Below are 26,043 nucleotides of genomic sequence, written 5' to 3' on the forward strand. Positions count from 1 at the left end.
GCACACCACCACACACAGGACACGGGCACACCACACACAGGACACGGCACCCACACAGGACAGGCACACCACACACAGGACACAGGCACCCCCACACACACAGGACATGGGCACACCACACACAGGACACGGGCACCCACACACACAGGACATGGGCACACCACACACAGGACACGGGCACCCACACACACAGGACACGGGCACCCACACACACACACATGGGCACCCACACACACAGGCACCCACACACACAGGACACAGGCACACCACACACAGGACACGGGCACCCACGCACACAGGGCACAGGAGCCCCCCCACACACACATGGGCACCCACACACAGACACAGGCACCCACACACAGGACACGGGCACCCACGCACACAGGGCACAGGAGCCCCCCACACACACACATGGCACCCACACACAGACACGGCACCCACACACACAGGACACGGGCACACCACACACAGGACACAGGCACACCACACACAGGACACAGGCACACCACACACAGGACACGGGCACCCACACACACAGGCACACCACACACAGGACACGGGCACCCACACACACAGGACACGGGCACCCACACACAGGACAGGCACCCACACACAGGACACGGCACCCACACACAGGACACGGGCACCCACACACACACACATGGGCACCCACACACAGGACACAGGCACCCACACACACAGGACACAGGCACACCACACACAGGACACGGGCACCCACGCACACAGGGCACAGGAGCCCCCCCACACACACATGGCACCCACACACAGGACACAGGCACACCACACACAGGACACGGGCACCCACGCACACAGGGCACAGGAGCCCCCCACACACACACATGGGCACCCACACACAGGACACGGGCACCCACACACACAGGACACGGGCACACCACACACAGGACACAGGCACACCACACACAGGACACGGGCACCCACACACACAGGACACGGGCACACCACACACAGGACACAGGCACACCACACACAGGACACGGGCACTCACACACACAGGACACAGGCAACCACACACAGGACACAGGCACACCACACACAGGACACGGGCACCCACGCACACAGGGCACAGGAGCCCCCCACACACACACATGGGCACCCACACACAGGACACGGGCACCCACACACACAGGACACGGGCACACCACACACAGGACACGGGCACACCACACACAGGACACGGGCACCCACACACACAGGACATGGGCACACCACACACAGGACACGGGCACCCACACACACAGGACATGGGCACACCACACACAGGACACGGGCACCCACACACACAGGACATGGGCACACCACACACAGGACACGGGCACCCACACACACAGGACATGGGCACACCACACACAGGACACGGGCACCCACACACACAGGGCATGAGAGCCCACACAGAGGACATGGGCACCCACACAGGGCACTAGAGCCCACACACAGGACATGGGCACCCACACACAGGGCACGAGAGCCCACACACAGGGCACAAGCACCTACACACAGGGCATGGGCACCCACACACAGGACACAAGGATACCCACACACAGGACACAGGCACCCACACACAGGACACAGGCACCCATACACGGGACATGAGGGCACCCACAAACACAGTACACGGGCACCCACACAGAGCACTAGAGCCCACGCACAGGGCATGGGCACCCACACACAGGGCACGAAAACCCACACACAGAGCACCGGCCGGGTCCTGGCTCACACCTGGTGCACCTGGGAGCTGGCTCCTCAGCCATACACTGGAGCCACCCCTGGCTCCGGACAGCAGCGGATGCTCTGGCTCCTAGGGAGCCACGGTGGACTTAGCCAGTCTGATGTTGAAGATATAGGGGCCAGGGCCACGGTGCTAACAGACGGCCTTGAACTTGAAGGCTGCCCGTTTCTGCACTCTTGGGCCAGTCTCTGTGTGTGAGTAGGCTTTGGAGTGCGGGATCCCAGGCAAGTGCACTTGGCATTTGGACAGATGGTGGCAGGTCACCCACACAGCAGCTGCAGCCATGTGCACCCTGGCCACTTGGCCAGAGCATGCTGATCACCCGCACTGCCATGGTCTTGTAGAAAAACTCTCTTAAGAGTCTGGTTTCAGCCGATGTCTCCCGGTTATTGGGAAGACACAGCAGCATCCATCAGAGTAAACCTGCAGGAGACGCTGCATGTGCTTCTGAGGCGGGTTCTGGGCTCCGGTGTGGATGCCTTCGTTGGGGGCCCTTATGCTGCCGACCCCAGAGCCCTCCACGCTCCACTCACAGGTTCTCACCCAGAGGCCATTTCCCCCGGTGCCTGCAGAGGACCAGAATTCCCCCAGTGCCTGCAGAGGACCAGAATCGTTGGGCTTGTAGAGCAGGTGAGGATTTGTCCCAAACTGGGGTGACCTGGCCCTGGCTTCCCAAGAAGCTTTAGGCAGCACACGCATATGCATTGTGTTTTTACAGCTACATATTTACTTCAACGGTTACCAAAACCATCATGTCCACAAACCACCTCATGGATGAAGTGCTGGGGGTGGGACAAAGCAAACCTGTGAGTCAAAAACAAGTACTAAGACCTGACCCAGACAGTGCACAAATCACTCACGCCAGGGAAACACAGGCGTAGAGGCTGATCCCCAGAACGAGGTGGTACAATCAAGCTTCTGAAACCCCACAGTCGTCGGGGTCAGAGGGTTGCGCTGGGTCTCACCTTCTTGCCCCCTTTCAGGTCACTCGGGCGTCACTCACAAGGCTTCATCACATGCATCCCATGAGCGTGGATGACGCCAGGGACAACCTTCTGAGGGTTCCAGAGACGCATTTTTGCTCCTTTGGAGTAATGGGAACAAGGGGTCACTCTGCTTCATGATAAGGCAGTGGCCCCACATGCGTGTGCAGGTGAAATTGCTTTCTCTCCAGCCAGGATAAAAGAGGAGGCTCACAGCCCTCCACCCAGCACCAGCAGCTGGCGACAGGGCCACGCATTTGTCAGGACAGGACCCACGTGCACACATACATGGTTGTGTCAAGAGCTCTCTGCCTTGCATGTCTAATCATAACAGAAAAACACAAATTCGGGGGAACATTCTTCTGGTGTATTTTTCCCACCCGTTACACAGTTCTGGTTCAGGACCATGGCGACCTGGGCACAGGACTCCTCCATCCTCCATCTGCACCATGGCAAAGCCATCTCACGGTGAGCCTGCAAGAGAGTCTGGTGGGGGACAGAGAGGAGGAAGCCCGTCCCCAGCTGTTTTCTGTGGAACTCTGGATATTTTTGTGTTCTGTAGAGCATGAGGATGAAGTTGACAAAAAATCCAGAAAGGTTGCTGTGGATGGGGCAATGCAGGCCACTCTCCCAGGGAGTTGGTCCCACTCTGAGCATCTTCCCTGCCCCACAAGGGAATGGAGGGCCTCCGTGTAAGCAAACACCGTCGGGCTGTGCGTGTGTGAGACAATGTGTGCCAAATGCAATCTCATCAACCCATCTGCCCTTCGACACCCGGGAGCTTGTCCAAGCAGAGAGAAAACATTCATCCAGAGTTTAGCAAATAATGCCATCAATTGAAACAGGTTTACTTCCACTGAGATGTCTTTCAAAGCAGAGTGATTTTTAAAAATAATGGTTGGTTTTTAAACTGGCTTATTTAGGTGTCATGAGTGCATTTCAGTGGGGAGTTTTTTTTGTTTTTTGTTTTTTTGTTTTTTTGTTTTTTTGTTTTTTTAAGACAGAGTCTCGCGCTGTCACCCAGGCTGGAGTGCAGGGATGTGATCTTGGCTCACTAAAACCTCCACCTCCCGGGTTCAAGCGATTCTTGTGCCTCAACCTCCCATGTAGCTGGGATTACAGGCATGCACCATCACATTCTGCTAATTTCTGTATTTTGGACAGAGTTTTGCCATGTGGTCCAGGCTGGTCTCAAACTCTGGACCTCAAGTGATCCTCCTGCCTCAGCCTCCCAAAGTTCTGGGATTACAGGTGTGAGCCACTGCGCCCGGCTGGGACTGTTTTTATAACATCGTTGTGTTTTAAGAAAAGTTTTATGGCTTGTGACAAATAGTATGTAACTCAGTAAGTTTTGTGAACAAAGCTGTGTGAAAGGATGATAAAATCTTGGGACCCCAGTGCACTCTGCCAAAAGGAAAAACTTAAACTGGAAGCTGAATCATGCAAGAAGTGGCCTTTCCTTTTGTTCCTAAGCAGAGGGCTATGGATAAGAGCATCTCCACCAGTAGCTGCTCTCCATAAAGTGCCAAGGTAATGAGCTCAAAAGGGACACGTCATGGGCCAACCCCCTGCCTGCTCTCTTTCTCTTGCAACACCATAACGGGGCCACACCCTCCGTCTTTCCCCTCCAGCCCACTTTTCCCCTTTACAATTCAGAGCCCTCAAAATCGTCTTTGGATAAAGGCAGGGACTGGATTCCATAACGGGGCCACACCCTCCCTCTTTCCCCTCCAACCCACTTTTCCTCTTTACAGTTCAGAGCCCTCAAAATTGTCTTTGAATAGAGGCAGGGACCACAGATTGTTCCTGTGGTTTTGTGTTCCTCTTTTTCGGAAATGTCCTTACCTTTGGCAAAATAAATTTCTAAACTAATGAAGCCCTGTCTCAGACGCTTTCTGGTTCTGGCTATGTAACCAGGATTGAGATCAAAGACAGGACCCTGGCAACTCCCTCTGTGGAGCAGCTACCTGACCCCTGCGGGGACCACAGTCCTGACCCGGATGCCAATTGGCACTGCCCAGTTCTGAATTCCATGTACGTGGCCCCGGCAAGAGGCACCGGTGCCCTCCCTCCTCCTAGCATCATGCCAGCATCACACCCACATCACGCCAGCCTCCCACCAGCATCACGCCAGCATCACACCCACATCACGCCAGCCTCCTGCCAGCATCACGCCAGCCTCACCCTGTTGTGGCTGCACCTGAGGCTTGTTTACTGTTGCTGCCTTGTTGGATTCTGTCCCGTGAACACACCACGGTTTATTCATCCATTCTGTTGTCAATGGACGTCTGGACCGTCTTCAGTTTGGGGCGATGAATACACCTGCTGTGAACATTCAGATGCTCATCTTGGGTGAATTTACATACACAGTTCTGTTGGGCATGTGCTAGGGGCTGCATCGCTGGGTCACTGCCTCCCTGAGTCCCCTGTGTCCAGCTGCAGGACCCCCTCACAGGCACCCCAGCTCCCACTGCTCCACAGTTAGGCTATGATTTGGTATTTCTGCCTTTCTCATCTTAGCCATGCTAGTGCAGAACAGAAGTTCCTAATTTTGGCATAAATCAAATTTATCTGTGTCAGTTTCTGGAGCCTCTATTTGTTCCATTGGTCTATGTTTGTTTCAAGAGTCCCACCTTGTGTTATTTACTGTAACTTTAAATGAAGGCACAATACTCAATAGTGAGAGTCCTCTGACTTTGCTCTTCCTCAAGATTGTATTAACTGTTATTGACTCTTTGCGTGTTTTTAATTTTTTTATTATATTTTAAGTATAATAAAATACTGGAGACCCAGGTGCTGGTGGTGTCAGAATCGAGTTTGAGTCTGAGGAGTGACCTGGGGCTGGCTGGGCTAGGCAGCATCACGGGGTTCTGCAGCCCAGCTGCACATCAGGCTGGTGAGAGTCACGCCGCCTATTACTTCATGTGTCATCAGAGCATCGCTAGAACACAGCACTTCAAGTGTGCAGATTTAGTGAGCCATAGTCTAAAGACAAATAGAGCCACTAAATCCTAAATTTCAATCAATCGTCTCCTTGTTACTTGTCTTATTGGAATTAATCCTTTGAAATTATGTGGGGTGGGAGTTAAAGCTAATAACTAATTATGTTAATGTTAAAACTAAGATTTTTCTGGCCAGGTGCGGTGGTTCATGCCTGTAATCCCAGCACTTTGGGAGGCCGAGGCGGGCAGATCACCTGAGGCCAGGAGTTCGAGACCAGCCTGGCCAACATGGTGAAACCCTATCTTTACTAAAATTCAAAAATTAGCAGGGCATGGTGGCAGGTGCCTGTAATCCCAGCTGTTTGGGAGGCTGAGGCAGGAGAATTGCTTGAACCAGGAGGCGGAGATTGCAGTGAGCCGAGACTGTGCCACGGCACTCCAGCCTGGGCAACAGGAACAAAACTCTACCTCAAAAAATAAAAAAAGATTTTTCTGAGAAAAAGGTGTAAAACCATATACTAAATTTGAAATAGAAATATAAGCGTGAACTCATTTGTTGTTCTTTCACGTAGACACATTTCCTAGCTCTGCCCCAGTAGCAGTATACACATCAAGCACCTAGAAAGTGGTCTCTAATACATGAAAACCAGGAATTCATAGTGATGCTTTCAAAGTCAAAACCAGCCAAACAAACACATGTAATTGGTCACTCTTGGAGGTACCTAGGGCACTAACTCTAACACTGGGAATGGACACTTGAAGGAAGATCAGTGATTATCCTGCCTTTTCTGTACAAATTGCAATTCAGGGAAACCTTGTTGATTAGGAAAAGTTCTTTACAGAAGAATTCCTGCAAATTAAGTGAGTAAAGAATGACAGTTTAAGAATTGTCCCAGCCTGGCCAACATAGCGAAACCCCATCTCTAAAAACACAAAAAATTAGCCAGGCATGATGGTGGGTGCCTGTAATCCCAGTTACTCAGGAGGCTGAGGCAGGACAGTCGCTTGAACCCGGGAGGCGGAGATTGCAGTGAGCCGAGAGTGTGCCACTGCACTCCAGCCTGGGCAACAAGAGCGAGACTTTGTCTCAAAAAAAAAAAAAGAATTGTCAAATTGCCACCCCTAATGCTGTGGTTCTCTAACCTGTGTAACAGAATCACCTGGAGGGACCCTCCTCCAGACCTTCCGATTCAGTCCTGGGGGGACACCACTCCAGACCTTCCGATTCAGTCCTGGGGGGACCCCACCCCAGATCTTCTGATTCAGTCCTGAGGGGGACCCCACCCCCGATCTTCTGATTCAGTTCTGGGGGACCCCACCCATGATCTTCTGATTCAGTCCTGGGGGACCCCACCCCAGATCTTCCGATTCAGTCCTGGGGGGACCCTACCCCAGACCTTCCGATTCAGTCCTGGAGGGACCCCACCCCAGAGCTTCTGATTCAGTCCTGGGGGGACCCTACCCCAGATCTTCTGATTCAGTCCTGGGGGGACCCTACCCCAGATCTTCCTATTCAGTCCTGGTTCGGCCTGAGAATTTGCATTTCTAACATGTCCAGGGACCACAGCTTGAAAACCTCCATGGCAGACATGTAATGGGATGACATGGTCCAATAAATGAAGGAAAAATAACAGGTGGCAACCTCAGGCAGCTTCATCCCAACCAGTAAGAAAGTAAATCCTTTTGTAAACTAAGAGGAAGTATTAATACAGGCGTTTGAGCAAATATTTGTGTTAGGACAAAGAATTAAAAACTAGCACAGGCACCCCTGAAGCATGATAGGATGGCAACAGGAGGGCTGATTTAGTTTCCGAGAAATAACTGACAGGCAGTGTTGTGTGTGTGTCTACTACTTAGGAACCCAAAATAAACCTTCAGACCGTTTTCATGAGTACTGAGACCAAGAAAACCACTGGGCAGTGGGTGGTCTGGAAATGTAAATGTTGATGGAACTCCACTAATGAGTCATGGAACGATGCTTCATATTGAAAATGTTTTGTAAATGTGAGTTTCAAGGTTTCAAAGTGAACCCGTATGTGTTAGGAGAAAGGACACACCAAAGAAGTAAAATAATTGGGTCAAGATAAAAAGTAGAATATTGCCCAGAGAGAAGATGTGGGTAATTCCTAACACGGTTCAAAGGCACCAAAAAGGTGAGCCGTGAGTAAGATATTCAGACCTGCACCGCCCCCTGCAGTAGACACAGACAACATCTTGGTAGGCAACTGGGTGAAAATTCAGAGACAACCCTAGAACTATGAGGATGAAAAAAGTTAGCATTCATGGGATGAGGCACTGAAGAACCTGAAAAGCTGGAATAACCCCATGAAGTAATGAGAATAACTGTAGTATCCTGAACCGGAGTACAGGACACAGGACTGACGTGGAAGGCAGAACGAGACTACGCGCGCGGGAAAGACCCAGGGATCACAGTGGCCCAAAGCTGGACACTTCCCAATTCTGGGGATTTGTGCTACAGGCACTCCAGGCTCCACGGTAGAACTGTGTCCAGCACGAAGGCAGTGCTGTCTCGGGGGAGGCAGGGCTGCACCACCACTGGGGCGGGAAGGGGCCCCGCAGAAAGGCGCCCAGTGTTTCCAACTGCATGGGGTCCAGGGCAGCGCTGATGCAGAGCGTGGGGGAGCAGGTTAAACCTAAAAGAGAGAAGCTTTTCAGGGTGGAACAGACAACAGAGAACGCTGCACACTGCCTTTCCCACCCGAATTGTGATTTGCCTTTTTTTTTTTGAGACGGAGTTTTGCTCTTGTTGCCCAGGCCTGGAGTGCAATGGCCTGATCTCGGCTCACTGCAATCTCCGCCTCCCGGATTCAAGCAATTCTCCTGCCTCAGCCTCCCGAGTAGCTGGGATTACAGGCGTGAGCCACCGCACCCGGCCTGTTTTTTTGTGTGTGTGTGTTTTTTTTTTTTTTTTTTTTCAGAGTCTCGCTGTCCACCAGGCTGGAGTTGCCGTGATCTCGGCTCCCTGCAGCCTCCAGCTCCCAGGCTCAGGCGATCCTGCCGCCTCAGCCCACGGAGTAGATGGGACCACAGGAGCCCGCCACCACGCCCGACTACTTTTTGTAATTTTTGTAGGGATGGGGTCTAGCCACGCTGCCCAGGCTGGTCCCAACTGCTGGGCTCAAGAGCTCCGCCCGCCTCCACCTTCCAAAGCGCAGGGATCACAGGTGTGAGCTACCGCGTCCCGCCCAGAGTTTCCGACTGTTAGCGGGAATCATATTCACGTCAAAACTTCTCTTTATACACGAACTAAAAGGCAAACTAAATCCCTGCTCCATCATTGCCTGTCCCGGGTCGCTGCGCAGGACATTTTCTCCAAGCGCCTTCCCGGCCCCGCCCGCAGCTGGTCTGCGCGGGACGATCCCGGACAACGCGCATTTCCTGCGCCCGAAACGGCAGTAACGCCAGGCCCCGCCCCCGACAGAGGCGGAAGCGGAGCCGCCCTGAGAGGTCTCCCGTTGCCGCAGGCGCCTCAGCCCAGCCGCGCGCCTCGGCCCTTGGCCACATACTCCTACCGCCCTGGCCCCGGGCGGGGCGCTGCCAGAACAGAGCTTCCTGTGGAACGTCTTCCAGAGGTGCCGGCTGGCACTGCCCTGGCACCCCCCGCCTCCGCTTCAGCCGCCCCTGACCCCTGCCCCGACCCCCGCGGCCACCCCCATCCCCTGCCAGGTCCCTCGCAGTCTCCCCCGTCCCCTGCCCGGTCTCCTGTGGCCGTCCCTGCCTCCTGCCCGGTCCCTGTCCTGTGCGTCGGGCCCTTCCTAAGGTGCAGAGTGCAGCCACTGCAGACCGATGTCGTGGCCACCGGCTCCTGGGCTAGGCCCTTTTTCTCGCCTCAGGAGCCGCCAGGGGGAGGGTCTCCAGGGTGCTTGTTTGGGGAAAGCGGAAACAGACCGCCTGGGCCGCTGTTAAAATGTCAGCAGCCAAGGAAGAAGCAGCGACCTGGCGTCTGGTTGGGCCAAGTGACCTTTATGGCGGCGCCTTCTGTCCCTTGTCGCTTTTCCACTGAATGAATGACCAAAACTGTAGTAACTCATGGCCAGGGAATGGCTTAGTAATCTGAGGGAATCTTTTCTTGTTTGTGAAAAAGGGAAACTGGTACAAATGCGAATTCAGACAGGCCAGGAGGGGAAGGAAGGGAAGGATTGAGGCGGGAAAAGAGAGAAAGATGATTGGCCTCTTAGGGGAAGACCACACTTGGACGTCGGCTCCTGGGGCACTTCCCTGATTCCCCAGCACTCCTCAGCGGGGTGGGAGAGGCGGAGGTTCCAGGAGGGAGCCTTCCAGAGTCGGTGCAGGGTTGACAGGAGACGTTTGTTTTGCTTTTCCTGAACTTTCGATCACCAGCTTATTTGGTCTTGATGTTGTAGGGCTGATAAAGACAGCAGTGGAGTGATATGGACACCGAGCTTAGCAAGCTGCCTCCGATGGTGAGTGGGCCAGTGGGACCTGGGCCTCCAGACCGAGAAGCCGCGAGCCTGCCCTGCTCACAGTGGGTAACTTTCTTTCTGAAGCTGATTTTCCAAGGACAAAGGAATCATTAAGACAAATTATTATTACTGCTTCATGGTGGAGATGCTTCTGGTTTATTTTGCGGCTACCGCTGTTACTGCTTGGAGTGCCTCACCCAGCCAGCTAACAACTGCGTGCGTGAGCGCGGGGAAAGGCTTCTTGAGAAATGAAAACTAGGCTGTAAGCTTGGGAGGGGAATAGGAAGGTTAGCTCTGTACAGCCGAAAGCCTTTTGGTAGGTTGGAGGTCCTTGAATTCCTCGGTGACTGCATCTTGGTGACTTCTCTGAATAGACCTTCGAGGGCACTGGGGGGTGATTGTTGGAGGGCTTGGGGAGATCAGGCAGCATTTGTGTGGGAACGTGGCTGTTACAGGAACTGCAGAAACTGGGACTGGATTCCTGGGGAAAGGATTGGGGGTGTTGGAGGTGCTGGCAGGGGAGTTATGGGGAGGTGTTCTTATCAGTGTGCGAATACTGGGCGTTCAGGCAGCGGGAAATCCGGGTCCTTGCCTGTTGTGAGCTCCCTGGAGTTACGTTCTTGCCAATTTCAGCTCAATTAATCCCCCTCCCCTGAGCTATCATTGGATACATTTTACTTCATTGAACACCTGACTGCTGCTTTTTCTGTAATCCCTCAGGGGCAGTCATCTTTTCTGATTCTGTGTATAGTTTGCCTTTCCAGATCCGTGCCATTTAAGCTAGAAATGGGGTCAGTTTTGAGATGATGTGAAAATGTTGAAAGGATCCTCGTTATTCGTGGGAAGTATCTGATGTTGCCAGAGACTGGACCTGGGGCACGGGGAGCACTACGGCTGCTAGACACTGCCTCACTGCGCTGTGGGTGGGGGGTGCTGGATTCAGCCTTACTGCCTAATGATTTGTGAGGATTTGTGTTTTCAGAGTAACATGTTTACCTTATGACATCAGTTCCTAATATGTGACGTGTGGGCCACAGATGCTGGTGTATTATTTCACATGCATTTATATAGATTGTTTTCAGGGAATTCAGAAATTCTGTTATCTCTACGCCAGTGATTGTGCTTTCTTGATTTTTCTCTTCTCATTATTCTTAAATCCTCCTTTTTTTATTTGCATCTCAGTTCATTTATACTCGGGAAGTGCAAGACGTGGCTACTAGAGATGTCAAGAGAACCTGGAATCCAGTAGGCTACAATTTGGCAAATCTTAGCTTAAAACTTCCTAAATGTTGAACACAGTGGATGCAAATGGCTCTGTGCATCATCTGTTAAATATGGTCAGATGACCACCCAGGTTCAAGTGGTTTGTCACCAGGGTGATACGAGCCACACGGAGTGCCCTCCTCAGAGGCCATGTCTCAGAGACATTTATTTTGAGTGGTTTTCCAGTGAGTGATGCAAGATTTATGATCTATTTTAACAGCCTGCTTTTTATGCATTTGCTCAAATTTTTAGATTTTAGGTTTTCTGTCATACTTGCTCAACTAGGAGTGGTGGTCAAATACTGGACCTCATTAGCATGATAGCCTGCCCACCTTGGCAGGCTCCACTGGAGTGCTTGGGGCCTGCCTGGATTCCAGTCCTGGCTCTACCAGGTTTGTGTCCTCGCCGTTACTGGGAGGGAATATTGAGGAAATGCATGCGAGGTGCTTCCGGTGATTCCTGGCACAGAGCAAGTGCTCAGTAATTGTCAGCTGCGAGTATTAGTAGTAGCTAATACACTACCACTATTCTTGGCTAAGAGGCCAGCTCAAGCTTTGATGGTTTCCATTACCTGATGATGGTGATGATGGTTTCCACGTACTGAACACTCACACCGCTGGGCTAGGCGCTTAACCCAAATCCAAGGTCAGCATTATTGTTTGGGGTTCGGGGGAGACACCTCCTGCTCTGACGTGTGTGTTTGGGTTCCCGTATTTTCACCAGACGGTGTTAGTCCTGCCCCAGTTCAGCTGGTCCTCAAAGCATATGTAGCTCTTTAACCATCAGCAAGTGTCAGTCAGAACATCATCTTGATTTCAGCTGGTACTAAATATCTACCAGGAGCCTGCTTGAGAGAGAGAATTGCCTGACAGGTGCTGAGTCCACCATTCCTGAGATACTTTGAAATCAGTGTCTGGCTTAACCCAAGCTGTGTATCGGGACCCTCTCACCGTGGCCCCAATGGAGTCACTTTACTTAGGCGCCCCCCTTTTCCTTGGGCTCTGAGCTTCCTCTGCCTTTCATCTCTGCAGGATGAAGCCCCACCCGCCCTTCAGGATGCAGAGCCCTCCTCTATAAAATGCGTGCAGTGGCCAGGTGCAGTGGCTCACGTCTGACCTCCCAACACTTTGGGAGGCTGAGGCAGGGGTATCGCTTGAGCCCAGGAGTTTGAGACCAGCCTGGGCAACATTGTGAGACCCTGTTCCTTGAATTGCCCTGGGAGATTTCCTCAGCTTGTGCTGGAGGCATGTGGCCCCATGAAGCCCGTAGTCACGGTTCACCCTGAGAGACGCTGGCTTTGGGGCTCACATGCCTGCTGCGGGGCAGCCCCAGGAGATGGCCACCCTGTTTCTCCTGGAGCTGGAGCTGCGCGTCTTCTCAGCAACTGTGGTGGCTGTTCTGTTTTATTTACATCTTATAAACCGTTTGCCTGATTACATTTTCCTCTTCAATTTAGCTGCTAGAAAATTTTAAGTCAGATTGGTGGCTCGCCAGTAACGAGAGTTTAGAGGTAAATTGTATGACACAGTCTTAGACTCTTCACTTTCTCCTCAGCCAACATGATTCACAGTTACTTTATTTTGCTGTACTGTGAGTGTCTTTGTGTTTCCTGAATTCCTTCTGGAATAAGGCAGGTTGTTAGTAAGCACAGGTTTCTGGTCCATCTCGTAGCCTCAGGCAGTGGGCGGTGCTGTCCCTGCTCCCTTTCTGGGTTACCTGTGGTAGCTCTCAAGTTGCAGGGCTGCGATTTGAAGCCTGATTTAGTACACCGTGTTTCTGTCGTGTTCTGTGGTGGTTTGCTCCTCACGTGTGAGCATTCACCCCGTGGCCCTGTTTCTCCACCGCACCTCTGCCTGGTGGCATCCTACTGGATGTCTCAGCCGAGCCACTCTGTTCTGAAGACGCCCTTGTCCTCCACCCCTTTGCTTTGGGCTCTGAGCTTCTTCTGCCTTTCATCTCTGTAGGATGAAGCCCCACCTGCCCTTCAGGATGCCAGCCTTGGCAACATTGTGAGAGCCTGTTTCTACAAAAACGAAACAAGTGTAGTGGTGCACGCCTGCAGTCCCAGCTACTTGGGAGGCTGAGATGGGAAGATCACTTGAGCCTGGGAGGTTGAGGCTGCATTGAGCTGAGATCAAGCCACTGCACTCTAGCCTGGGAGACAGAGCGAAACCCCATCTCAAAAAAACAAAGAAAGTGGATGTGCGCTGCTCCTGCCATTGGATCATCGCAGCATTTTTCTTTTCTCTGATGTGCGCCTTTTTCCTCACCGTGGGGGCTCATGTTTTCATAGTTCCCTCTCACTACTAGATTGTGAGCTGTGTGGAGGAAGGTTCATAATTGTGTTGTATGTACAGACACACAAAATTTGTCCTTGGATAGACACATATCCGCTTCCTTCTCCTCTCTGAATTTCTTTATTTAAAAAAAAAAGAGATGGAGTCTCACTGTCTTGCCCAGGCTGGTCTCAAACTCCTAGGCCCAAGCGATCCTCCCGCCTCTACTAATATGAATTATTAGCCTGTACTATTTGAATTCCTATACTAATATGATTGAAATTAGTTTGACTTGTATAATAATTGTTCTCCCAGATTGGGCTTCTGTTTTGATAGTAGAACTAAATTATTAGGCTATTTCAAGAAATTAATGTATTATTGGTAGAAAAACTGAAGCTACAAAATGGCCGGGTTTCTCACTTCAGTTAAATTTGTGCTTCTGAGTGCTTGTATTCTAGGTGAAACCGCACTGAGAAGGTATTTGTGGCCCGTTCGCTGATTCATTGATTAGACTTCTTTGCACAGGAGAGCTGCTAAAAATTACTGCGGTGAACAGGTATGAAGAAGAAGGCTGTTCTCTGCCCTTCTTTTTGCAATAAAATGTTACAAACTATCTTGAGTTTGATCCCTTTTCAGGTGTTTGGGTTTTTTTTAACATTCACATGTTTCTTGGAATTATAAGAAATTAACTTTGTGCTTCTGAAGTGGGTTTGCCTTAATATAACACTGATGTATTTGTAAGGGGCATTTTTAAAGCTGTACTTTAAAAAATAATTCTTACATTCGTTTGAAGGTTTTTTGTTTGTTTGTTTGTTTTTGAGATGGAGGCTCTCTCTGTCACCGAGGCTGGAGTGCAATGGCATTGATCTTGGCTCACTGCAACCTCTGCATCTGGAGTTCAAGCGATTCTCCTGCCTCAGCCTCCTGAGTAGCTGGGACTACAGGCACCCGCCACCATGCACAGCAAATTTTTTGTATTTTTAGTGGAGACGGGGTTTCACCGTGTTAGCCAGGATGGTCTCGATCTCCTGACCTCGTGATCTGCCCGTGTCAGCCTCCCAAAGTGCTGGGATTACAGGTGTGAGCCAAGGGGCCAACATGGTGAAACCCTATCTCTACTAAAAATACAAAATTAGCCGGGAATGGTGGTGTGCGCCTGTAATCCCAGCTACTCGGGAGGCTGAGGCATGAGAATCACTTGATCCCGGGAGGCAGAGGTTGCAGTGAGCTGAGATAGCGCCACTGCACTCCTGCCTGGGGGACAGTGAGGTTCCATCTCAAAAACAAAAAAAATAGAATAGAATAACTTTTGTTTAGGTGTTACAAAATCCAGGCCAGACAAATCTAAACTTTAATCTCACACCCAGTTCCTAGATTAGTCCCTTCTCCAGCTCAGGTTCGGCCTAAGCCTCAGGGTTCCTCACTTGGTGGGCACCACCTGCTCCCTTCCCACCTTTGTTCCTCTTTTTCCTCTGCTGGCTCCTCCGGGGTTGGGTGTGTTCAGTGGCGGAAACAGGCTAAAGGTCTTTGGCTTTTAGGTTCTGTTGATGGGTGAGTTCCAGATACTAGCTTTCTCTTGTAGGATATTTCATTTATTCATCAAAAATATTAGAACACACCATTCATGTGCCAGACCCTGTTCCAGGCACTGGGGCTAGGGTGATAAATGAGATCAACAAAAATACCTGCCCACATTAATCTCCTGTTCTAGGGAAGACCAAAAAGAAAGAAAATACACGTGTCCTTAGTACATTAGAAGTTTCCAAGTAGTGTAGAGAAAAATAAAGTAGGTTGGACTCGGTGGCTCACACCTGTAATCCCAGCACTTTGGGAGGCTGAGGTGGGAGGATTACTTGAGCTCAGGAATTTGAGACCAGCCTGGGCAACATGACAAATCCTGTCTCTACAAAAAAAAAAAAAAAAAAAAATTAGCTGGGTATGGTGGCATGCACCTATAGTCCCAGCCACTGGGGAGGCTGAGGAGGGAGAATTGCTTCAGCCCTGGAGGTGAAGGTTGCAGTAAGCCGAGATCGTGCCATTGCACTCCAGCCTGGGTGACAGAGCCAGACCCTGTCTCAAAAAAAAAAAAAAAAAACAAAAGGAAAGAAAATGAAAAAACAAAGCAGAGATGGGGAAGCAGAGGAGAGGGCTGGTGCTGGGGTCACAGGGGAGGGGCTGGGGATGCACGGGAGGGGCTGGGGATGCAAGCTTTCCTGATTCCCACAGTTCTCTGCCCCTCTCCTGTCTCACAGGGCAAGGGCCACCTGGGGCTTGCGGTGGTTTTACACCAAGCTAATATCTTGTTCTTCCCAACAGACGAGGCCCATTGAGGCTTCTCTGTCCTCCATGAGGAATAGCATTGGCCTAAACCTGCAGACAGCATTGCAAAGAGAAGTCAGGCAAACCCGCTGATGAAGAATGATTCCAGTGTGCTGACGGAGGCTGACATTTCTTGCCATGGGTGATTTAATGTTGGGCCTCAATTTTTCACTCCCCCCGTAAGAGTATGACATAGCCACAACCTTGCCAGGGCCCGAGGGAGGGTGGATGGACTTATCCATCCCATAGGTGTTGCTCGTGGCTGGGTGACTTGCTTCTGCCAGTGAGATTTTCACAGACACGGCACAAGCAGAAGCCTGGAATGTGTGGGCACTGCCAGGCCTGCCCTCTGAGGCTCTTGATTTTCCCCACGAGATGCGCGTGCCCCAGGGAACGGCGGCTCTGGCTGCGGGATGAGAGGCGTGTGGAGCAGGCATGTTCCCATCCTTAGCCTGCAGTCAAGCCCAGACTAGATCAGCCTAAGCCCAGCCATGCCACGGGTGCAGGAGTGAAGAGCAAATGCTAACTGTCCATGGAATTGACTTTCAAAGGGGCGTGTCATGTGCCTCATCCCAGCAACAGTGAAGGCATTTCCCTATCAGTCAGTTGGTAAATGATTATTGACAAACAATGTGCTGGGAAGGTGGAGTGATTTGAGTAGATTTGGCCTCTATTCTCATGGGGCTTCCTTTCTAGAGGGGCAGGCAGATGATGGATGGATAAATATAAATGATTCTAATAGGTTGGTGCAGCAGTCATTAAAAGGAATGGCCAAAAAAGAAAAGAAGAAATGGGGAGGAGCCGCTGCTGCAGTTCATTAATAGTAATGGCAAAAACCGCGATGACTTGTGCCCCAACCTAACACAGTAACCACGGGTGTGCAAAATGTGGCAATTGGGAAGTTCCGAGTGCTAGGAGAGCATCTAGCTTCCCGGCGTCAGGACACGGGGGTTGGCAACCTAACCAAGGTTAAGTCCAAGTGAGGAGGGTGGGCAGGGAGCGATATTTCAGTGGAGACTCCAAGGATGAATGGTATTTAGAGATTAAACCCCGATAGAGAGGGTGTGTGTCTGGCACAGAGAAGAGCCTGTGCAAAAGCCGGCGGGGCGAGAGGACACCGTGTGTTCATCCACCTGAGGGGCGACCAGCAGGCTGGAGCTCAGCGGGTTGAGAGGAGGATGCAGAGCCCGGGAAAGGCACCCTAGGCAGAGGGCACAGCAGGGCAAAGGCCTGGAGTCGGGCCCGAGCCTGTGTGGTTTGAGGAACGGACAGAGGCCTGTCTGGCAGGAAGGGAACGGCACAGGGGAGAGACCTTAGGCCAGAGCAGAGGGCAGGGCTGTGCTGGGCACTGTGGGCTGTGGATGGTGCTGGCATTTCAGAGGGGAGACCATAGACCAGGGCAGAGGGCAGGGCCGTGCCGGGCACTTTGGGCTGTGGATGGGAGCTGGCATTTATGCTCAGGTGATGGGAATATGTTAAAAGATTTTAAGGAGGGGAATAGCAGTTGGGATTAATGTGTATTCTGGGAATCTCAAAGTAAATTCATAGTTCGAATTTTCATAAGACTTCTGCACAGGGAGAGAGAAATAAGATCGCGTCTACAGCTGTGTGATGATTTTATGTAAAAATACTACTAAGTTTTTAAACGTGATTTCAAATGGTGCGTTTCTGTTTCACATTGGACATAAGTAGATTGCAAGGCTAATGGAAAGTAGAAAAGTTAACTCATGAACATAGAAGAGATACCGATTTGAAAACAAAACATTTATTCATTTACTTCAGCTGCAGTTTTGTTGACTGCTGAATTTCATGAGAAGGGATTGTTCCGGGAGGGTCGTGGGGCTGAAGACCTGGAGAGGAGCTGGTGCTACCGCTGTTCAAATCTGAGGGTGGTGGAGATGGGGCCTTGGGGAGCAACAGGTGCTGCCTTTTAAGTCTGAGAGTCATTGAGCTGGACGTCCAGGGAGGAGCCGGTGCTGCCGCTGATGTCTTAGGTTGAGGAGCTGAAGACAATGAAGGAGCCAGTGTGGCTGTTGTGTGAGGGTCGTGGAGCTGGAGATCCAGGTGGGAGAGGTGTTCTAGCTCGGGGAGTAGCTGATGTTCTACCGTGAGGTCCCTGCAGCTGCAGACCCGGAGAGGCATTGATGTTGTAGATTGAGGGCCGTGTAGCTGGAGACCCGGTGAGGAGCTGATGTTCCAGTTTGAGGATCTTGCAGCTGCAGACGTGGAGAGGAGCCGATGTTCTAGTTTGGGGGTCTTGCAGCCGAAGACCTGGGGAGGAGCTGATGTTCCGGTTTGAGGATCTTGCAGCCGCAGACCCGGGGAGGAGCTGATGTTCCGGTTTGAGAGTCTTTGCAGCCGTAGAACCGGGGAGAAGCGTGTTCCGGTTTGAGGTCCGCACCGCGGACCGGGAGGAGCTGATGTTCCGGTTTCAGAGTATTGCAGCCGCGACCCGTGGAGGAGCTGATGTTCCAGTTTAGGGTCTTGCAGCTGCGACCCGGGAAGGAGCTGATGTTCTGGTTTGGGTCTTGCAGGCGCAGACCCGGGAGGAGCTGATGTTCGGTTTTAGGGTCTTGCAGGCCACAGACCCGGGGAGGAGCTGATGTTCCGGTTTCAGGGTCTTGCAGGCGCAGACCCGGGGAGGAGCTGATGTTCCGGTTTTAGGGTCTTGCAGCGCAGACCTGTGGAGGCGCGGATGTTCCTGTTTGAGGGTTTTGCAGCCGCAGACCCGGGGAGGAGCCGATGTTCTATACTGAGGTCTTGCAGACGCAGACCCTAGAGGAGCCGGTGTTTCAGTTTGAGGTTCGTGCAGCCAAAAACCCGGGGAGGAGCCGATGTTCCAGTTTGAGGTTCGTGCAGCCCAGACCAGGGAGGAGGTGATGTTCCAGTTTGAGGGTCGTGTAGCCGCAGACGCGGGGAGGAGCTGATGTTCCAGTTTGAGGGTCGTGCAGCCACATTCCCGGAGAGGAGCTGATGATCCAGTTTGAGGGTCGTGCAACCGCAGACACGGGGAAGAGCTGATGTTCCAGTTTGAGGGTCGTGCAGCCGCAGACCCAGGGAGGAGCTGATGTTCCGGTTTGAGGGTCGTGCAGTGGCAGACCGGGAGGCAGTGATGTTCAGGTTTGAGGGTCGTGCAGCCGCAGACCCGGGGAGGAGCTAATGTTCCCGTTTGGGGGTCTTGAAGCCGCAGACCTGGGAAGGAGCTGATGTTCCCATTTGGGAGTATTGCAGCCGCAGACCCGGGGAGGAGCTGATGTTCCGGTTTGGGGGTGTTGCAGCCGCAGACCTGGGGAGTAGCTGATGTTCCGCTTTGGGGGTCTTGCAGCCGCAGACCCGGGGAGGAGCTGATGTTCCGGTTTGGGGGTCTTGCAGCCGCAGACCCGGGTAAGAGCTGATGTTCCGGTTTGAGGGTGGTGCAGCCAAGGACCCGGGGAGGAGCTGATGTTCCGGTTTCTGGGTCTTGCAGCCGCGGATCCAGGGAGGAGCTCATGTTCCGGTTTGAGGATGGTGCAGCCGCGCACCCGTGGAGGAGCTGATATTCCGGTTTGAGGGTCTTGCATCTGCGGACCCGGGGAGGAGCTGAAGTTCGGTTTGAGGGTCTTGCAGCCGCAGACCCGGGGAGGACTGATGTTCCGGATTGGGGGTCTTGCAGCCGCAGACCCGGGGAGGAGCTGATGTTCCCGTTTTGGAGTATTGCAGCGCAGACCTGGGGGGAGCTGATGTTCTGCTTTGAGGGTCTCGCAGCTGCAGACCAGGGAGGAGCTGATATTCGGGTTTGAGGGTCTTACAGACCCGTGAAGGAGCTGATGTTCCAGTTGGACGGTCCTGCAGCCATGGACCTGGGGAGGAGCTGATGTTCCGGTTTCAGGGTCTTGCAGCTGCGGACCCGGGGAGGAGCTGATGTTCTTGTTTGAGGGTCTTGAAGCCGCAGACCCGGGGAGGAGCTGATGTTCCGGTTTGAGGGTCTTGCAGCCACAGACCCTTGGAGGAGCTGATGTTCCGGTTTGAGGTTCTTGCAGCCGCGGACCAGGGAGGAGCTGATGTTCCGGTTTCAGGGTCTTGCAGCCGCAGACCCGTGGAGGCGCGGATGTTCCTGTTTGAGGGTTTTGCAGCCACAGACCCGGTAGGTGCCAATGTTCTACATTGAGGTCGTGCAGCCGCAGACCTGGTGAGGAGCCGATGGTGTAGTTTGAGGATCTTGCAGCCAAAGACCCTGAGAGGCGCCGGTGTTTCAGTTTGAGGTTCGTGCAGCCGAAAACCCGGGGAGGAGCCAATGTTCCAGTTTGAGGGTAGTGCAGCCGCAGACCCGGGAAGAGCAGATATTCCAGTTTGAGGGTCGTGCAGCCGCATTCCAGGGGAGGAGCTGATGTTCCAGTTTGAGGGTCGTGTACCCGCAGATCCAGGGAAGAGCTGATGTTCCAGTTTGAGGGTCGTGCAAACGCAGACCAGGGGAGGAGGTGATGTTCCAGTTTGAGGGTCCTGCAGCCGCAGACCCAGGGAGGCGCTGATTTTCCAATTTGAGGGTCGTGCAGCCGCAGACCTCCGTGGGAGCTGATGTTCCGGTTTGAGGGTCTTGCATCCGCAGACCAGCGGAGGAGCTGGTGTTCCAGTTTGAGGGTCGTGCAGCCGCAGGCCCGGCGAGGAGCTGATCTGCTTTGAGGGTCGTGCAGCCGCAGACCCGGGGAGGAGCTGATGTTCCGGTTTGAGGGTCTTGCAGCCGCTGCCCCGCGGAGGTGCTGATGTTCCGGTTTGAGGGTCTTGCAGCCGCGGACCCGAGGAGGTGCTGACGTTCCGGTTTGAGGGTCTTGCAGCCACGGACCCGGGGAGGAGCTGATGTTCCGGTTTGAGGGTCTTGCAGCTGCGGACCCGGGGAGGAGCTGATGTTCCAGTTTGACGGTCTTGCAGCCGCAAACCCAGGGAGGAGCTGACGTTCCAGTTTGAGGGTCTTGCAGCCGTGGACCAGGGAGGAGGGGATGTTCCGGTTTCAGGGTCTTGCAGCCGCAGACCCGTGGAGGCGCGGATGTTCCTGTTTGAGGGTTTTGCAGCGCAGACCGGAGTGCCAATGTTCTACATTGAGGGTCGTGCAGCCGCAACCTGGAGAGGAGCCGATGTTGTAGTTTGAGGATCTTGCAGCCGCAGACCCTGAGAGGCGGTGTTCAGTTTGAGGTTCTGCAGCGAAACCCGGGGGAGCGATGTTCCATTTGAGGGTCGTGCAGCCGCAGACCGGGGGGGGGGGGGGGGAGGGGAGGTGATGTCCAGTTGAGGGTCGTGCAGCCGGGGGAGCTGAGTTCGTGAGGGGGGGGAGGGGGGGCTGATGTTCCTTTGAGGGTCGTGCAGCCGCAGACCCGGGGAGGGCTGATGTTCCGGTTTGAGGGTCTTGCAGCCAGGACCCGGGGAGGAGCTGATGTTCCGGTTTGAGGGTCTTGCAGCCGGACCGGGAGGAGCTGATGTTCCAGTTTGAGGTCTTGCAGCCGCAACCCAGGGAGGAGCTGATGTTCCAGTTTGAGGGTCTTGCAGCCGTGGACCGGGAGGGCGATGTTCCGTTCAGGGTTGCAGCGCAGACCGGGAGGCGCGGATGTTCCTGTTTGAGGGTTTGTAGCTGCAGACCAGAGAAGGCCAATGTTCTACATTGAGGGTCGTGCAGCGCAGACTGGAGGAGCGATGTTGTAGTTTGAGGATCTTGCAGCGCAGACCCTGAGAGGCGGTGTTCAGTTTGAGGTTCGTGCAGCCGAAACCCGGGGAGAAGCGATGTTCCAGTTTGAGGGTGTGCAGCCGCAGACCGGGGAAGAGCAGATTTCCAGTTTGAGGGTCGTGCAGCCGCATTCCAGGGGAGGAGCTGATGTTCCAGTTTGAGGGTCGTGCAGCCACAGACCCGGGTAAGAGCTGATGTTCGGTTTGAGGGTGGTGCAGCCATGGACCCGAGGAGGAGCTTCTGTTCTGGTTTCTGGGTCTTGCCGCCGCGGATCCAGGGGAGGAGCTCATGTTCTGGTTTGAGGATGATGCAGCCGCGGACCGGTGGAGGAGCTGATATTCCGGTTTGAGGGTCTTGCATCTGCGGACCCGGGGAGGAGCTGAAGTTCCGGTTTGAGCGTCTTGCAGCCGCAGACCCGGGAGGAGCTGATGTTCCGGATTGGGGTCTTGCAGCCGCAGATCCGGGGAGGAGCTGATGTTCCCGTTTTGGAGTATTGCAGCCGCAGACCTGGGGAGGAGCTGATGTTCTGCTTTGAGGGTCTCGCAGCTGCAGACCAGGGAGGAGCTGATATTGGGTTTGAGGGTCTTACAGACCCGTGAAGGAGCTGATGTTCCAGTTGGACGGTCCTGCAGCCATGGACCTGGGGAGGAGCTGATGTTCCGGTTTCAGGGTCTTGCAGCTGCGGACCCGGGAGGAGCTGATGTTCTGGTTTGAGGGTCTTGAAGCCGCGGACCCGCGGAGGAGCTGATGTTCCAGTTTGAGGGTCTTGCAGCCACAGACCCTTGGAGGAGCTGATGTTCTGGTTTCAGGGTATTGCAGCCGCAGACCTGGGGAGGAGCTGATGTTCTGGTTTGAGGGTCTTGCAGCCGCAGACCCGGGGAGGAGCTGATGTTCCAGTTTGAGGGTCTTGCAGCCGCAGACCAGGGGAGGAGCTGATGTTCCGGTTTGGGGGTCTTGCAGCCACGGACCCGGGGAGGAGCTGATGTTCCGGTTTGAGGGTGGTGCAATCACGGACCCGGGGAGGAGCTGATGTTCCGGTTTGAGGGTCTTGCAGCCGCGGACCTGGGGAGGAGCTGATGTTCCAGTTTGAGGGTCTTGCAGCCGTGGATCTGGGGAGGAGCTGATGTTCCGGTTTGACGGTCTTGCAGCTGCGGACCCGGGAGGAGCTGATGGTCCGGTTTGAGGTCTTGTAGCCGTGGACCAGGGAGGAGCTGATGTTCTGGTTTCAGGGTCTTGCAGCCGCAGACCCGTGGAGGCGCGGATGTTCCTGTTTGAGGGTTTTGCAGCCGCAGACCCGGGGAGGTGCCAATGTTCTACATTGAGGGTCGTGCAGCCACAGACCGGGAGAGGAGCCGATGTTGTAGTTTGAGGATCTTGCCCGACCCGAGAGCCCGTGAGAGGCAGCTGCCGAGAGTGTTCCAGTTTGAGGTTCATGCAGCCGAAATCCGCGGGGTGGAAGCTGATGTTCCAGTTTGAGGGTCGTGCAGCCGCAGACCCGGGGAGGAGCTGATGTTCCAGTTTGAGGGTCGTGTAGCGCAGACCGGGAAGAGCTGATGTTCCAGTTTGAGGGTCGTGCAGCCACAGACCAGGGGAGGAGCTGATGTTCCAGTTTGAGGGCCGTGCAGCCGGCAGACTCGGGGAGGCAGCTGATGTTCCAGTTTGCAGGGTCGTGCAGCCGCAGACCCGGGGAGGTGCTGATGTTCCGGTTTGAGGGTCTTGCAGCCGCGGCCCCGGGGAGGAGCTGATGTTCCGGTTTGAGGGTCTTGCAGCCGCGGACCCGGGGAGGAGCTGATGTTCCAGTTTGACGGTCTTGCAGCCGCAAACCCAGGGAGGAGCTGACGTTCCAGTTTGAGGGTCTTGCAGCCGTGGACCAGGGAGGAGCGGATGTTCCGGTTTCAGGGTCTTGCAGCCGCAGACCCGTGGAGGCGCGGATGTTCCTGTTTGAGGGTTTTGTAGCTGCAGACCCAGAGAAGTGCCAATGTTCTACATTGAGGGTCGTGCAGCCGCAGACCTGGAGAGGAGCCGATGTTGTAGTTTGAGGATCTTGCAGTCGCAGACCCTGAGAGTCGCTGGTGTTTCAGTTTGAGGTTCGTGCAGCCGAAAACCCGGGGAGAAGCCGATGTTCCAGTTTGAGGGTAGTGCAGCCGCAGACCCGGGGAAGAGCAGATATTCCAGTTTGAGGGTCGTGCAGCCGCATTCCAGGGGAGGAGCTGATGTTCCAGTTTGAGGGTCGTGCAGCCGCAGACCCGGGGAGGAGCTGATGTTCCAGTTTGAGGGTCGTGCAAACGCAGACCCGGGTAAGAGCTGATGTTCCGGTTTGAGGGTGGTGCAGCCATGGACCCGAGGAGGAGCTTCTGTTCTGGTTTCTGGGTCTTGCCGCCGCGGATCCAGGGGAGGAGCTCATGTTCTGGTTTGAGGATGATGCAGCCGCAGACCGGGGGAGGAGCTGATATTCCGGTTTGAGGGTCTTGCATCTGCGGACCCGGGGAGGAGCTGAAGTTCCGGTTTGAGGGTCTTGCAGCCGCAGACCCGGGAGGAGCTGATGTTCCGGATTGGGGGTCTTGCAGCCGCAGATCCGGGGAGGAGCTGATGTTCCCGTTTTGGAGTATTGCAGCCGCAGACCTGGGAGGAGCTGATGTTCTGCTTTGAGGGTCTCGCAGCTGCAGACCAGGGAGGGCTGATATTCGGGTTTGAGGGTCTTACAGACCCGTGAAGGAGCTGATGTTCCAGTTGGACGGTCCTGCAGCCATGGACCTGGGGAGGAGCTGATGTTCCGGTTTCAGGGTCTTGCAGCTGCGGACCCGGGAGGAGCTGATGTTCTGGTTTGAGGGTCTTGAAGCCGCGGACCCGCGGAGGAGCTGATGTTCCGTTTGAGGGTCTTGCAGCCACAGACCCTTGGAGGAGCTGATGTTCTGGTTTCAGGGTTTGCAGCCGCAGACCGGGGAGGAGCTGATGTTCGGTTTGAGGGTCTTGCAGCCGCAGACCCGGGGAGGAGCTGATGTTCCGGTTTGGGGGTCTTGCAGCCGGACCCGGGGAGGAGCTGATGTTCCGGTTTGGGGGTCTTGCAGCCACGGACCCGGGGAGGAGCTGATGTTCCGGTTTGAGGGTCGTGCAGCCGGACCCGGGAGGAGCTGATTTTCCGGTTTGAGGGTCTTGCAGCCGCGGACCTGGGGAGGAGCTGATGTTCCAGTTTGAGGGTCTTGCAGCCGTGGATCTGGGGAGGAGCTGATGTTCCGGTTTGACGGTCTTGCAGCTGCGGACCCGGGGGGAGCTGATGGTCCGGTTTGAGCGTCTTGTAGCCGCGGACCAGAGAGGAGCTGATGTTCTGGTTTCAGGGTCTTGCAGCCGCAGACCCGTGGAGGCGCGGATGTTCCTGTTTGAGGGTTTTGCAGCCGCAGACCTGGGGAGGTGCCAATGTTCTACATTGAGGGTCGTGCAGCCGCACACCTGGAGAGGAGCCAATGTTGTAGTTTGAGGATCTTGCCGCCGCAGACCCTGAGAGGCGCCAGTGTTCCAGTTTGAGGTTCATGCAGCCGAAATCCCCGGGTGGAAGCGATGTTCCATTTTGAGGGTCGTGCAGCCGCAGACCCGGGGAAGAGCTGATGTTCCAGTTTCAGGATCGTGTAGCTGCAGACCTGGGGAAGAGCTGATGTTCCAGTTTCAGGGTCGTTCAGCCCAGACCAGGGGAGGAGCTGATGTTCCAGTCTGAGGGCCGTGCAGCGGCAGACTCGGGGAGGCGCTGATGTTCCAATTTGAGGGTCGTGCAGCCGCAGACCCGGGGAGGGGAGGAGCTGATGTTCCGGTTTGAGGGTCTTGCAGCCACGGACCGGGGAGGAGCTGATGTTCCGTTTGAGGGTCTTGCAGCCGCAACCCGGGAGGAGCTGATGTTCCAGTTGAGGGTCTGCAGCCGGGGGGAGGAGCTGATGTTCCAGTTTCAGGGTCTTGCAGCCGCAGACCTGGGAGGCGCGGATGTTCCAGTTTGAGGGTCTTGCAGCCGCGACTCGGAGGAGCTGGTGTTCCGGTTTGAGGGTCTTGCAGCCGCAGACCCGGAGAGGAGCTGATGTTCCGGTTTGAGAGTCTTGGCAGCCGCGGAGCCGTGGAGGAGCAGATGTTCCGGTTTGAGGGTCTTGCAGCCACGACTCAGGAAGGAGCTGGTGTTCCGATTTGAGGGTTTTGCAGCCGCGGCCCTGGGGACGAGGTGATGTTCCTGTTTGGGGGTCTTGCAGCCGCGGACCCGGGGAGGAGCTGATGTTCCGCTTTGGGCGCCTTGCAGCCGCAGACCCGGTGAGGAGCTGATGTTCCGCTTTGAGGGTCTCGCAGCCCGAGACCAGGGAGGAGCTGATGTTCGGGTTTGA

At 54.2% G+C, this 26,043-nt stretch overlaps 1 protein-coding gene across 1 annotated transcript in view; it reads left to right on the forward strand.

Annotated features, from left to right (window-relative positions):
• Positions 1-2,143: 2,143 nt before the first annotated feature.
• The window catches only part of LOC115837296 (probable cation-transporting ATPase 13A4), a 151,393-nt gene continuing 127,493 nt past the window's right edge, over positions 2,144-26,043 (forward strand). Inside the window, exons 1-6 of the mRNA XM_030822807.1 lie at positions 2,144-2,398; positions 2,752-2,859; positions 3,086-3,219; positions 4,669-4,785; positions 8,968-9,670; positions 10,123-10,200. Of these exons, the coding sequence (XP_030678667.1) occupies positions 2,144-2,398; positions 2,752-2,859; positions 3,086-3,219; positions 4,669-4,785; positions 8,968-9,670; positions 10,123-10,200 (1,395 nt within the window). The remainder of the gene's footprint in view (positions 2,399-2,751; positions 2,860-3,085; positions 3,220-4,668; positions 4,786-8,967; positions 9,671-10,122; positions 10,201-26,043) is intronic.

The sequence above is a fragment of the Nomascus leucogenys genome, chromosome 11 (genome assembly GCF_006542625.1).
Source record: "Nomascus leucogenys isolate Asia chromosome 11, Asia_NLE_v1, whole genome shotgun sequence".
NCBI lineage: Eukaryota > Metazoa > Chordata > Mammalia > Primates > Hylobatidae > Nomascus > Nomascus leucogenys.